Consider the following 13,517-nt stretch of genomic DNA (forward strand, 5'->3'; position numbering starts at 1 on the left):
CGAAAATTTAATTTATTAATATTTAAATATTGGGTTGCTTTTGTTTTCTTTTTATTTTTTTTCAAAAAAATATAATTCGTAAAAACATTTATACATGGAAGTACTAATAATTACAATTAAAAAATAATTTATTATGTTCTAATTATCATTATCTTGAAATTTTAATTTAAAGCAAAGTATTTCGATAATCTCACACAATAAGATGTCATTTATATTTTTAAGGCAAGACACATTTCATATACCTGCAATCTAGCCTTAGCTTAGCTTAAATTTACATCTTTTTTTTGTAATAATTCAGTACCTCCTATATACATATATATATATATATAAATTCACATCCCCTTAAATTGGAAAACATGATCTAATCTGTCGATGGAAAGCTTAAAGAATCATAAAAAAGGTCCCAAATGAAGAACAAAGATGATTTAAAAATACACTCAAGGATAACACCACCAAGCAACAGGAGTAGTTCTCTCAAGGTTTAACAAGCAGCTTAAATCTACATTTTTAACATACACTCTACAAACTCCTTTATTTCGGTATACATGCAAACAGCAAAGTCAAGGAGTCGACTCGCGGATATCAACAACAAAGAAACTCGTTTTTTTAAATTTTTTTTCTTCTATGAGAAATTAGAAAGAAACCTGGATACCAAGCAACGCCATCAACTGAGAAATGAACTCGGGGTGTCCTGGCCAAGCTGCTCCGGTAACTAAATTTCCATCTGTGAAGCAGCGATCAATTGGATTAGGATCTAACCAGGTTGCCCCTGCCAGGACCACGTTAAGCTTTACGGCAGGGTATGCAGTGCATTTCTTTCCCTGTGGCACATGAAACAACTAATATAATACCCAATTATGGCACCAGCAAATGGAGCACAAGCTTTGTGAATTGCAAAACAAACAAACAAAAGAGAAGTAAATAATGACAAGGCAGAATTAGGGACAGAAAGTGTTGTTTTCTAGTTTAACGATAGAACATTTTGCATTAATGATTACGCTAATTCCAAAAATCACAAGATCATAACTTAATAAGTCACAAGAACTTTTGTCAAATAACAGGCTAATCAAAGTTATTTCGAGAGAATTTATAGGCAACATGCAAAGAATGAACAGGTGCGGAAGGAGGATCTTCTCTGCCTTTTCACTGTGTTTGGTTCAGTTATAATTCTATTACCACTCAATTCCTATTTTTAGTAACCATATTAGTCTCAATATACATACTTACAAAATAATTTGTCGTGTTTGAATTACTACTAACCCGCGTTTTGAGTTGTTGACACTGAGCATTCAACCCCATCCAGGAATTCAAGTTGGGAGAAGACTAACTCAAACACAACAACTTATATTCTCATTATCCATATAAAGACTAATTACAATATCCGAGTTCAGTATTTGGCCCAGAATCAATTTTAATATTTAAAAATATATAAAATTTATTTTTAAATTAATTTATTTTAATTTTTATTGAATTTATATAAAAAAATATATTAAGGAGAAAATCGAAAACAATTTTGAAAAAAATAAGTGAAAATTTGGATTCGTAAAGTGTTTTTAATAGAAAAATTGAAAATAGAGAGTTAAGAGTGCAAATAGAAAAAAATTTATCATGTAGAACCGTCCAATCAACAACTTCGACAAATCAGAACACGCCGCGTGTCGAGGCACGCTGACGTCGATGCCACGCAGGCAATCCGCGTGTTCCGCGATCGGACGCCTCAGGATTGATCCCGCAGGCGTGGACAGTCTGGATTTGTTCCCACTTTAAGCGCGATCGGACAGATAAGATCGATCGTGATGGATGACCCAAATCAAAACAGGATTGATATAAATACATCGCATCATACGGGAACCCAAACCCAAGTCGCCAGCTCCCGTCGGAGAAAAAAAATCAAACACCGGAGAAGGAGGCCGACTGTCGACTGCCGCCATACCAGAATCACCGTCGACCGCCAAAAAAAGTAAAATTTCTCGTACCTGCTCGGAATTTGATTCCGAGCACCCTCGTGGCCAAATCAGAGCAAAAGGAATGATGCATGAGCTAGAAACCGCGGGCGAAGCCGCCACGGCAAAGTCTCAAAACCCCTCCGATGAACCCCTTTCAGATTTTCGTTTCACGTGATTTTTCGATCATTGTGTCCACCGTCCTTTTCTGTGCAGATTAGCCAAAGAAAGAACCTCAGTCGCAAAGGAGAACCGGTGGAGCCGCTGCATCCAGAGGTCCCCCGCTAGTAGGTTTGGTTTTCTGTGATTTTTCAGTCAACTGAGGCCCCTAACGTGTTTTTCTGCAAGGATACGGCCAAAACCGCTCAAAACCAGCTAGGCCGAGACGAACCACCATCGTGCTAGAACCCCAAAATTGGCCGGAATGAGTTTTGAACACCGATTTTGGATTTCTAGGGTATTTTTAGGTACGTGAGAAGTGTTTTGGATTTCACAAAAAAAAATCAAGAAACCCAGTACCCGTTAGGAAGCGTAGTAGACAGCATGACGTCCCAAAACACCGATTCAGGTAAGGATCCCTCACTCTATTCTCTGTTACGGCAAATTGAGACTTAATAATCGATAATTGTGTGTTTTTGTAAAAAACTAGAGAACCCTAAAAATAATTACAGGTCATTAGTGGAGCCGGAACCAGTTAGTTCACATTTATCCTGATTCTCTATTTATTTTCCTGTACTGCCTATATTTGATTACTATTATACTGTGCGTAATTGAATTGATGGTTTTTATGATCTTCTTGGTTATTTAATTATTTAGTTTCTCCTGCATTGTTTATCAATATTCCAGTTATTGGTTATTTAGCTATGCTAAATTATATCGTTTGTTTAAGTGATCTGTGAATATAAAATGAGTAATTGGTATTGCGTGGTTAATTGTTATATTGATAAAAATCTGTATGGGAAAGACTTGCTAGGTACTTGGGAAAAGGCGGACAGGTCTGATACATAGGAAACCCTACCGTGAACGTTAATTCAGTTGGACGGGAATAGAAAGTCCCTTATCAGTAAGGTTTGGAAGATATGGTTCACCCTCATACCGGACGGGGTATCGATGTAGCAGAATGTTTGACGCTCATTATCGGACGGAGTATGAAAACAATTGGTTAATTGTTTAATTGGATATTAGGTTCACGAGTAGGGGGACATTCCTATAGACCCCTATCTGTACCGGTAAACAGGTAAAAATAAAAATTGAATGTCTCTTGTTATCTTATATGTGAAAATAAAAAGTGTATAAATATGAGTTTTCATAAATTACTTCTAGAAAAACTTGTTACGTAAATACAGAGTAAATGACTTTCTTTATATATAAATTACTTATGGAAAAACTTGTTACGTAAATACGGAGTAAATGACTTTCTTTATATTAAATAAATTTACGTTAAATTAAGGGATCCATTAGTTGTTTTTCTTATTTTTACCAATCTTCAGTTTTCCATATCTGTGATTAGTGTGATATTTTTACTGAGTTAGTATAGTTCACCATTTTATTAATTATTTCAGATCAAGAAAATTAAGATTCATATCCCAATCAGCAAGAGGGTTGTGAATAGTTCACCACCCGAACTCTTTTCAAATACTAGTGAAAGTAGTTTTAGAACATTTATTTATTCGTTCTACTTTAATTACCATTTGTCTTTTAAAATGAACATTCTCATATCTCTATTGGGTATTCTAAATTATTGTGTAAAAAATGTAAATCTTAATTCTCTTATTCGCTTTCGTATTTAATTTATAACTTTATTTTCATTTAAGTTCCGATTCTCCACACTAATATAAAAATTGAAGCTGGGAATTGATTAGGAATTGAATTAAATGCATCCTCTGTGTTTTCCCACTTCAGGAGTAAACTGTCACGACAGAGACAAAAGCAATGGAAGGGTCCAAGCAAGCAATTGGAATGAATTAATTCTAGTATCAGTTATCTCCTCTTCTGATTCAGCAGGAAATATGCCTTCTGTATACAACTTGTGAAACCATAGAATGCAAAGCAGCTAGGACCTCTCTTATCTAAGGGAGGTCTTGCATGACCTACTGACCAATCACTGCCCACATGATTGATTTTCATCACCAAGGACCAGAGAATAAGATCTTGCCTATAGAATTTGGATTGATCTTTGACTTGTCCATCAGGAAAGATGCAGTTTCTAATGTAAATCATGAGTGAAATTGGAGAGCAAGTGGCCCCTAAGAGGAGTAGTTATTTCTTATAATTCTCCATTCTTCTAGCAGATAAAAATATAAGTTCAGACATCAAATGGCTTATCTGCTTTCTGCTCAATGGGGTTCAAAGACTAATCTGAAATAAAGGCACAAGGTTGCCTAACAACTAGTTGCTTGATGACAATTTCAACATGCAACTACCACTGTTATATAATTCCCAGCAACTGATCAAGGTTATATTGAAGGCATACGAAAAAGTTCAAACATATGTTATAGTTGATCTCTGAAAATGTAATCATCCAACTTATGAACACTGTTATACGAAATATTTCTAAAGTATATGATGTTAGGGAGTACTTCAGGCAGTAGGCATCATGCAACAAGTGAACCTGTAAGACCATGCTTGATAAAGGAAACAATCCATAACCAGAATGGACTACATGTGCAGACATCTAAGATGGGCATGCATCTATATGTATGCATATGATATAAATATAGTAAGAACAAGATTAGGAATTTAAGATAGGCATGCATGTATATGTACACATGACATAGATACAATAACAACAAAGCCTGGGAATTTATTCAGCAATCAATAACACAGACTCGACACAAACTGATACTTCTCAAATATATGAAATGTTAACACTCCTTACTTTCAAAACAACAACAGCACCTAAAAAAATCTGTTGTCCATGGCAAATGGATGGCATACATCAATATGTATATACATGTAAACATATGGTATAAATATAATAAGAACACGGACTAGGAATTTATTCAACAATGCAATCACTAAGGCAGACACTGATGGCATGCAAATATACAAATGTCAATATTTTTTTACCTTCAACACATCAGCGGCAGCCAAAATCTGTTGCCCGTGGCAAATGGACGCGACTGGCTTCCTGGATTCCATGAATTCTTTGACAATTCCCACTACTTTCCCATTCAATGCCAAATATTCCGGCGCTCGACCTCCAGGGATGACAAGAGCATCATACTTGGAGGTATCCACATCATCAAAGTTGGATGTTAAGGTGAAATTATGACCAGGTTTTTCACTGTAAGTTTGATCACCCTCAAAATCATGGACAGCAGTTGGGCAGGTATCACCAGCCTTCTTCTTGGGGCAAACTGCATCAACATGGCATCCTAGAGCTTGAAGGGACTGAAAAGGAACAGTCACTTCGTAGTCTTCCATGTAATCCTGCAAACATTCAATGAGAGAAGCTGGACCAAAGTTATTCCATCAAATTTGACTTGATCTCTTTTTCTTTATTGGTTTGTAGTATATCGATTAAAAACAGATTTCAAGATGGATGCAAGAAAAATATTTTGTTAGTTAAATATGCTCTTCCTCATATTACATTCTGAAGCCACAAACTGCATATTGAATTGAACTATCAATAAATTTTCTATAAGTTCTACAAAGATGTCGCAGAAAATATGTTTCTTAAGCTGTTCCAATGTGATTTATTAATGAAAATGATGACTTACCCCACAAAGAAATAGAATCTTTTTATCTGCTCCAGTTATCGTGCCATTAAGTGCCTTCACAAACAGGCTGATAAACTCAGGATGCCCCGCATATGTAGCACCAGTTATAATATTACCATCAACAACACAGTCGGCCATGGTCTTAGGTTCAACCCAAGAAGCACCTGCATCAATAAGTACAGGTCTCACCGGAGGATATGCTGTGCATTTTCGGCCCTTAACTACGTCGGCAGCTGCCAATATCAACTGCCCATGGCATATAGAGGCAATAGGCTTTCCGGAACTAGAAAGTTTACTGACAAGGTTCAGGACGGATGAATCCATAGCAAGGTATTCTGGAGCCCGTCCTCCTGGAATCACCAGCCCATCATATTTGCTGAATTCAATTTCGTCAAATGTTGCATTGAGTGTAAAATTGTGACCTCGTGACTCAGAATATGTCTGCAATAATTGAAAATGAACAGAATTTTAAAAGATCATCCTCAGCTACAGAACAAACAAACATATGTATAAATTTTAAAAATTCAATCCGGATGGATTGTTTTCTTACAATGTGTTTGAAAAAATCGAATTTCGAAAAAGAAGAAAAATTATTTTTAAGTTAATTTCGAATTCTTAAAAAAAAAAAAAAAAAAAACTGGAAATCAAATTCTTAAGGCAAAAAAAAAAAATAATATCACACTCAATATCTGTCAAACTCCATTTATGAATACATTACTTGTTCAGTCTATGTAAATCAGCTAAACTTTTCATACTCATTTGTTCTAACAAATCTTAATGAAACACTCAGAAATTTACAGATAAACATAGGGAACTAGAAACAGTCACCTGATGACCGGAATCATCATGAATAGCGGTTCGGCAAAACTCTCCGGCCTTCTTTCCGGGACAGACGGCATGAACAGAGACTCCGTAGGCTAACAACGCTTGGAAAGGGACCATAGCCTGAAAACAAAGCAATAAACATTCGAGTAAGAAAGAGCAAACATAAACAGAGACAGTGAAAATAAGCGAAGAGACCTCATAGTCTTCCATGTAGTCGCCGCATAATAGCAGGACAGTCTTTTGAGCTCCAGCTTTCGCCATGCGGAGTCGCCAAGGAGAGAGAAGTTGTGGAGTGAGTTTCTGGATTGATCCTTCCTTCGCAAACGAACTTCTAAATAAGAGAAAATACACACCATTTTCATTTTCAGAAATGTTTTTTTTTTTTTTTTTATAAAACAATAAAACATTCTTAGCGATAAAACCAAAAAAATAATATCCTATATTTTGTTAAATACAAAACTCAACACGTGTCGGTGGACGTGCCGGAGTGGTTATCGGGCATGACTAGAAATCATGTGGGCTCTGCCCGCGCAGGTTCGAATCCTGCCGTTCACGTTTTTTTATTTTTCAGAATTTAAGAGACTTTTTGTTCTTTTGTAAATAGCATGATTTTTTGGTTACATTTTTATATTTGATTTTTAAAATTAAAATTCAATGGTTATAGTAGGAGGAGGATAATAACCTTAATAAATATATATTATAATAAAAAATTATAAATAAATAAAATGCGCGTAGTAGAAATTATCTTGTTCAAACTAATTTAAAATTTTCAAATAGTATTAAATTTTTGTAATTACTAAATAATTTTGAAAGTAGAAGTATTAGTTTTGTTTCGCAATCAATCTTAGATTAATTTTAAGGTTCTAAAACAATTTTTAAGGATTCTAATAATTTTTTAAAATTTAATTAACTCCATAAAAAAAATTTCAAATTTGTTCTCGATTATGAATCAGTTAAGACTTTCGAGATCGTGCTAAATTTATGAACTTATTATTATTACATCTTTAAAAAAAATACTTTAATATTTTTCAAATTGATATACCAAATTACAACATAATAATAATAACTTACTACAAGCTACATTTTATTTATTGGTGCTCTCTCATACACAAGTAAAATTGCAGATGTCACTTGAAAAAAGTTTACCCACATAGTTTTTACGGAATATATATATATATATATTATATTCTCATATATAAAATTAGAGAGAGAGAGAGAATTAATTGAAGGAAACAGAGATGCCAAGTAAGGCCATGAGCTGAGAGATGAACTGAGGGTGGTCAGACCAAGTTGCTGCGGTCACCAGATTTCCATCAACGAAGCTACGGTCCACAGGAGTTGGTTCGAGCCAGGTTCCCCCTGCCATAACCACATCCAGTTTCACTGCAGGATGTGCCGTACATTTCCTTCCCTACACATTAATTAACTTTTAATTTAGCCACCTCTAACTCTCCTAATATTAACTATTTATCGCATCATATACAGTGAAGTTAGGGAGAGAATTTTTTTAGTTAAATTATACCTTCAAAACACCAGCAGCAGCCAAAATTTGTTGACCATGGCCAATAGATGCAACAGGCTTGTTACAACCCATGAAGTCTTTCACGAATTCGATGATTCTTTCGTCTAGTGCCAAAACTTCTGCTGCTCGGCCTCCGGGAATCACAAGAGCATCGAACTTCAACTCGTTTAAACTATCGAAATCAAGTGTTACAGTAAAATGTTGGCCTGGCTTTTCGCTATAAGTTTGTGACCCTTCTTCAAAATCATGGACAACATTTAGGCAGGTCTCACCCGCCTTCTTGTAAGGACAAGTTGCTTCAACTTGGCACCCGAGAGCTTGAAGACTATGAAATGGAACTGTTACTTGATAATCTTCCATGTGATCCTACAAATTAAATTTAACATATGTAAAATTATTGGTAATTTTGAATTAATTATTCTTAATTATTTTTTAGTATTTTATATTAGTGTTCAAGTATGTTACTAATTAACACTCGAAAATTACAAATTTTTTGACTTAAAACGTTCTTTTTATACAAAATTATAATATAAGTGAACGTTTGTAACGACTGTAACTTGTTATGTGAGTTTTAAAAAATTTTTTAAAATAAATGTTTATTGAAAGAAAGAAAAGTTACTTACCCCGCAAAGGAATAAAATCTTTTTACTTATGGCACCAGTTATCGTGCCACCAAGTGCTTTGATAAGCAAGCTGACGAACTCAGGATTCCCAAAGTATGTAACACCAGTGATAATATTTTCGTCAGCAATATTATAAGTCAAGTCTTTAGGCTCTACCCATATGGCACCAGCATCGATAAGCACGTGTCGGGCACAAGGAAAAGCCGTGCACTTTCGACCTCGAATCGCATCTGCAGCTGCCAATACCAAAGGCCCATGGCAAATGGCTGCCAATGGTTTACCAAATGTTGAAAACTTGCTCACTAAGTTCACAACAGAGTCATTCACAGCAAGATATTCCGGTGCTCGCCCTCCCGGGATCACCAGCCCATCGTACTTGCTTAGCTCAATTTCATCAAAAGTTTTGTTTAGTATAAAATTGTGCCCAATTCTCTCAAAATTATTCTGTGATAAAGTAGATATCAAAAAAGAATATATGGTTAAATTAGTCTTCCCATATGCATGTGTATAAATGTATAGATGTAATTGAGAAATAGAAAGTTACAAGTATACAGAGGATAGATTCATACAATAGGATGATTGCCAGAGAGAATATGAATGGAAGTTCGACAGAATTCACCGGCTTTCTTGCCGGGACAAGCTGCGTGAACAGAAATTCCAAAAGCTTGCAATGCTTGAAAAGGAATCATTGCCTGAAATCGACTCAAATATATTATATTATTATTGTTATCGTCATTATCACTGAATAATTAAAATAAATAAATAATACGAAAAAAAATAAAACCTCGAAATCTTCCATATAATCACCACATAACAATAGGATGCTCTTGCAGGGTGATCCTTTCTCCATGATTGAGTTCTTTCACTAATTAAACCCAATTTGTCTCAATGATATTGGTATAATTATAATATAAAACTATACTAAACCTATTTATAATAAGCTACCCATAAATTTATATCCTTATATGGTTTATGATAAATATGGTATTATATATATTGATACATGTATGTATGTATGTATTATTACATGTATATAGTAAAAGAAAGTAATAATTAAAGATTTACTATGATATTGTTCTTTATGTGGCTTATGGTAACAATTATGGTGTAGAATTGGAAATTTATGGGCAAGCAATAAACTACTTATCGTTATAGTACTCTTCCTTATCTGCCTTGCTATATATATATATATATATATATATATATATAAACGCATTAAATATATTATTAAATGTCTATATATGATAAGAAGAAATTTATTTTGTTAATCCAGATATGTTAGATTTTCATTAATAGTTTGATAAAAATGTACTTCACAATTTTATAAGTCAACTTATCTATATATCAAGTAAATAGAAATTTGAAATTATATTTATCATATACCCATTATATAATATAGTCTCTCCACCATATATATGTATATATATATATGTATGTAGAGTAAATAATTGAATTGGATAATGAATTACTTAAAAAAGGAACTCCCAAAAATCCTTGTGTTTTTTTTTTTTTAGCAGTTCAATGAATTAGTTTAGTAGTTATCATTTTATATAATACTATTTTTTTTTTTGGAAAAAAAAAATACTCATGTATGTCCTGACAAATACACATACATTGAACTCTCAAGTTTAAATAAATTAAAATTAGAACAAAAATTAAATGTTACAAGAAAATAATCCAAAGAATTATTTAACAGATTTATATAACATGAGAAAAAAAAAACTAAATAATATTTCCGAATTTGTAGAAAGAAATCATTAAAAATTGAAAGTAAAAAATCTTAGACGACAGTGTTCGAGTACAAAATCAACAACAAGAAATAACCATAGATTTTTATAAAGGTAAACTCCTATACTTCAATTAAATTGTAATAATTGAATTGAAGTGAGTTTACTCGCAAGGGTTCAATTGGTAAAGAGACATATTATTTACCTTAACTAGATAAATTCGATTCTTACTGGTAATATTTTTAAAGTAGAATAATGAACCCGCCAATTCATGATAGGATTGTACTCTTAAGAATGATTTTTGAGGGAATTAGTCTTGAACTTACCCAAAAAAGTTCAATTGGTAAAAATGTATTCTTTTTATCCTGTTCATATACATTTGGTTCTTGTCGGTAACATTTCAAAAGTAAAATACTGAATCCGTTGATTCTTTGTAGGATTATATCCTTTTAAGTGCTTTGTAAAGAAATTAGTATCAAGTTTACCTACAAAGAGTTCAATTGGCAAAGACTTATATTATATATTTTTGACCATATAGATTTGATTCTTATAAGTAACACTTTGAAAGTAAAATACTAAATTCACTAGTTTGTGGTTAGATTATATTTTTTAAAGTGATCTTTGAGGGAATTAGTCTCAATACATCAAAATTTACCTGAGAATATTCTTACTATAAAATATCAAAATCCAAACTAAAAAGAGTTTAAATAGGATATAAAGCATTAAACCTTTATATTGACTTACGTAAATTCATATATTAAGTGAAGATGCATGTTAAGGTATTCATATATAATATCTGTATTCATACACCTATAGATACTTGACTTAATAAGAAAGTGGTTGATAATCGTGTTGTTATTAGTTCATGAGTTTAGTATTATAATTGAGTATCTTCTATTCCTGATAACAAACATGGTACAAAAATAAAGTAGTCAGATGAAATTTTCTCATTAATGGCACATGAAGTGAGCGATGCAGTTAAACGTTTTTGACATAATACTATATTTTAATGTCTTAGCTAAATGATGTAATAGCTCTCGTGGCATGTTCAAAGGCATATGGGAATATAATATCGAAAATCAAGTATATAAGTTATACTTACAACGCTTTCACCCAAACACTAGAGCGTTATGAATTGGCAAAACTCATACATCAACTAACATTTATACAAAAAAGCATAAGCCATTTCAAGTTTATGTTATTAAAGGAAGTTACATACTAGTGTAGGGATTTATTAAAAGCATACACTCATAAATACATATTCATAGAGGGTTATCTAATTGAAGGAAACATGTATGCCAAGCAAACCCATCAATTCAGCAAGGAAATGAGGGTGGGCTGACCAAGAGGCTGCAGTCACCAAGTTTCCATCGGTGAAGCTGCGATCTACGTGAGCCGGCTCTAACCAACTCGCCCCTGCAAGACCTATATCCAGCTTGACTGCTGGATGTCCAGTGCACTTCCTTCCCTGTCAAGTTAATTAATTTAGTTAATCGGATTTATACAAAAAATTTCAAAAACATTAGTTATAGTAAGTAAAATTTGATAATTACCTTCAGAACACCAGCAGCAGCCAAAATCTGAGCACCATGACCAATAGATCCAACAGGCTTGTTTGCCCCCATGAACTCTTTTACAATTGCAACAACTCCTCCTTCCAGTGCCAAAACCTCTGGTGCTCTACCACCAGGAATCACAAGAGCATCATATTTCGAGTTGCTTATACTATTAAAATCAGCAGTGAGAGTAAAATGTTGGCCGATCTTCTCACTATAAGTTTGAGATCCTTCTTCCCAATCATGAACAACGGTTAAACAGGTCTCACCTTTCTTTTTGTAAGGGCAAACTGCATCCACTAGACACCCTAAAGCTTCAAGGGTATGAAAAGGAACTGTCACTTCATAATCTTCCATGTGATCCTACAAATTAAAATTATATATATATATATATATATATATAACACAATATAAATAACCTCGAAATAAAGATATACATAAGAACACCAATTCCACGATCTCTTCTAGAGTAAGAAACGTACTACCTATAAATCAAAAACTTACCCCGCAAAGAAGCAAGATCCTTTTATTAGTAGCCCCAGATATTGTGCCACCAAGTGCTGCCACGAATAGTCGAATGAATTCAGGATTTCCAAAGTAAGTAACACCAGTGACAACATTTCCATCAGCAACACAATCGGCTAAGCTTTTTGGTTCAACCCAGATGGCACCAGCATCTTTGAGCACGTGTCGAACACCTGGGTACGCCGTGCACTTTCGACCTCTGACTGCATCTGCAGCTGCTAACACCAGAGATCCATGGCAAATGGCGGCCATGGGCTTCCCAGAAGTTGAAAACTTCCTCACTAGGTTCACAACAGAAGCATTCACTGCAAGATATTCAGGTGCTCGCCCTCCTGGGATCACCAATCCTTCATATTGACTCCACTCAATTTCATCAAACGCTGCGTTTAGAGTAAACTTGTGACCAATTCTCTCGTAATAATTCTGTAACATAATAAAAACAAAATTATATTTTGAATTTTTTTATAGTGTTTATTGCAATAGAAAATTCTATGTCGGTAAAACTATCCATTACTATATATATATATATATATTACATGTTATTTTGGATAAATTTGTTATTTATATGATAAATAAATATAATAAATAAAAGAGAAGGGTAGATGGATATATACGATAGGATGAGAGCCAGAGAGACCGTGAATGGCGGTCCGGCAGAACTCGCCGACCGTCTTGCCTGGACAGACTGCATGAACAGAAAGTCCGAAGGCCTGCAATGCTTGGAAAGCAACGATGGCCTGAAATTAAATTAAATTAAATTTTATTAAATAAGAAAATAATTAATTATATAAAATATATATGAATATGTATATATATATATGAACCTCATAATCTTCCATGTAGTCACCGCATAAGAGCAAGATGCTTCTGCGATGTGATCTTGCCGTCTCCATGATCAGATTTCTCTCACTGATTTTCTAGATGATGTTAGTGTATGTGTATATGTGCGTGTGTTCATATATATATATATATATAGTGTCTACAGCTAGTTAAAGAGAATGATGATAAAAATGAGGATAGAATTGGATTATTTTAAAATATTATTTTAATATTTTTCTGAAAAAGTAGTCTATA

The 13,517-nt window shown here is 33.7% G+C and overlaps 3 protein-coding genes and 1 non-coding gene across 4 annotated transcripts; 1 reads left to right on the forward strand and 3 right to left on the reverse strand.

Moving 5' to 3' along the window:
- Nucleotides 1-408: 408 nt before the first annotated feature.
- LOC110806854 (protein DJ-1 homolog D-like) lies at nt 409-6,845 on the reverse strand. Its single transcript, XM_088213680.1, has 5 exons — nt 6,686-6,845; nt 6,494-6,610; nt 5,666-6,106; nt 5,013-5,375; nt 409-821 (listed from the first exon to the last, which is right to left on the reverse strand). Exons 1-5 carry the CDS (start codon nt 6,749-6,751, stop codon nt 633-635), a joined length of 1,176 nt encoding a protein of 391 aa, XP_088069806.1. The 5' UTR covers nt 6,752-6,845; the 3' UTR covers nt 409-632.
- Nucleotides 6,846-6,963: 118 nt separating this feature from the next.
- TRNAS-AGA (transfer RNA serine (anticodon AGA)) lies at nt 6,964-7,045 on the forward strand. Its single transcript has one exon. It is a non-coding gene; the product is annotated as a tRNA-Ser (tRNA).
- Nucleotides 7,046-7,709: 664 nt separating this feature from the next.
- Nucleotides 7,710-9,458, reverse strand: LOC110806863 (protein DJ-1 homolog D-like). The gene is made up of 5 exons (XM_088210561.1): nt 9,420-9,458; nt 9,213-9,327; nt 8,636-9,081; nt 8,013-8,378; nt 7,710-7,901 (listed from the first exon to the last, which is right to left on the reverse strand). The coding sequence occupies exons 1-5, from the start codon at nt 9,432-9,434 to the stop codon at nt 7,710-7,712; spliced, it is 1,134 nt and encodes a 377-aa protein (XP_088066687.1). The 5' UTR covers nt 9,435-9,458.
- A 1,949-nt stretch (nt 9,459-11,407) lies between these two features.
- Nucleotides 11,408-13,413, reverse strand: LOC110813874 (protein DJ-1 homolog D-like). The gene is made up of 5 exons (XM_022041144.2): nt 13,268-13,413; nt 13,058-13,180; nt 12,423-12,866; nt 11,916-12,281; nt 11,408-11,830 (listed from the first exon to the last, which is right to left on the reverse strand). Exons 1-5 carry the CDS (start codon nt 13,334-13,336, stop codon nt 11,639-11,641), a joined length of 1,194 nt encoding a protein of 397 aa, XP_021896836.2. The 5' UTR covers nt 13,337-13,413; the 3' UTR covers nt 11,408-11,638.
- Nucleotides 13,414-13,517: the final 104 nt, after the last annotated feature.

The sequence above is a fragment of the Carica papaya genome, chromosome 1 (genome assembly GCF_054855325.1).
Source record: "Carica papaya isolate Zhongbai chromosome 1, ASM5485532v1, whole genome shotgun sequence".
NCBI lineage: Eukaryota > Viridiplantae > Streptophyta > Magnoliopsida > Brassicales > Caricaceae > Carica > Carica papaya.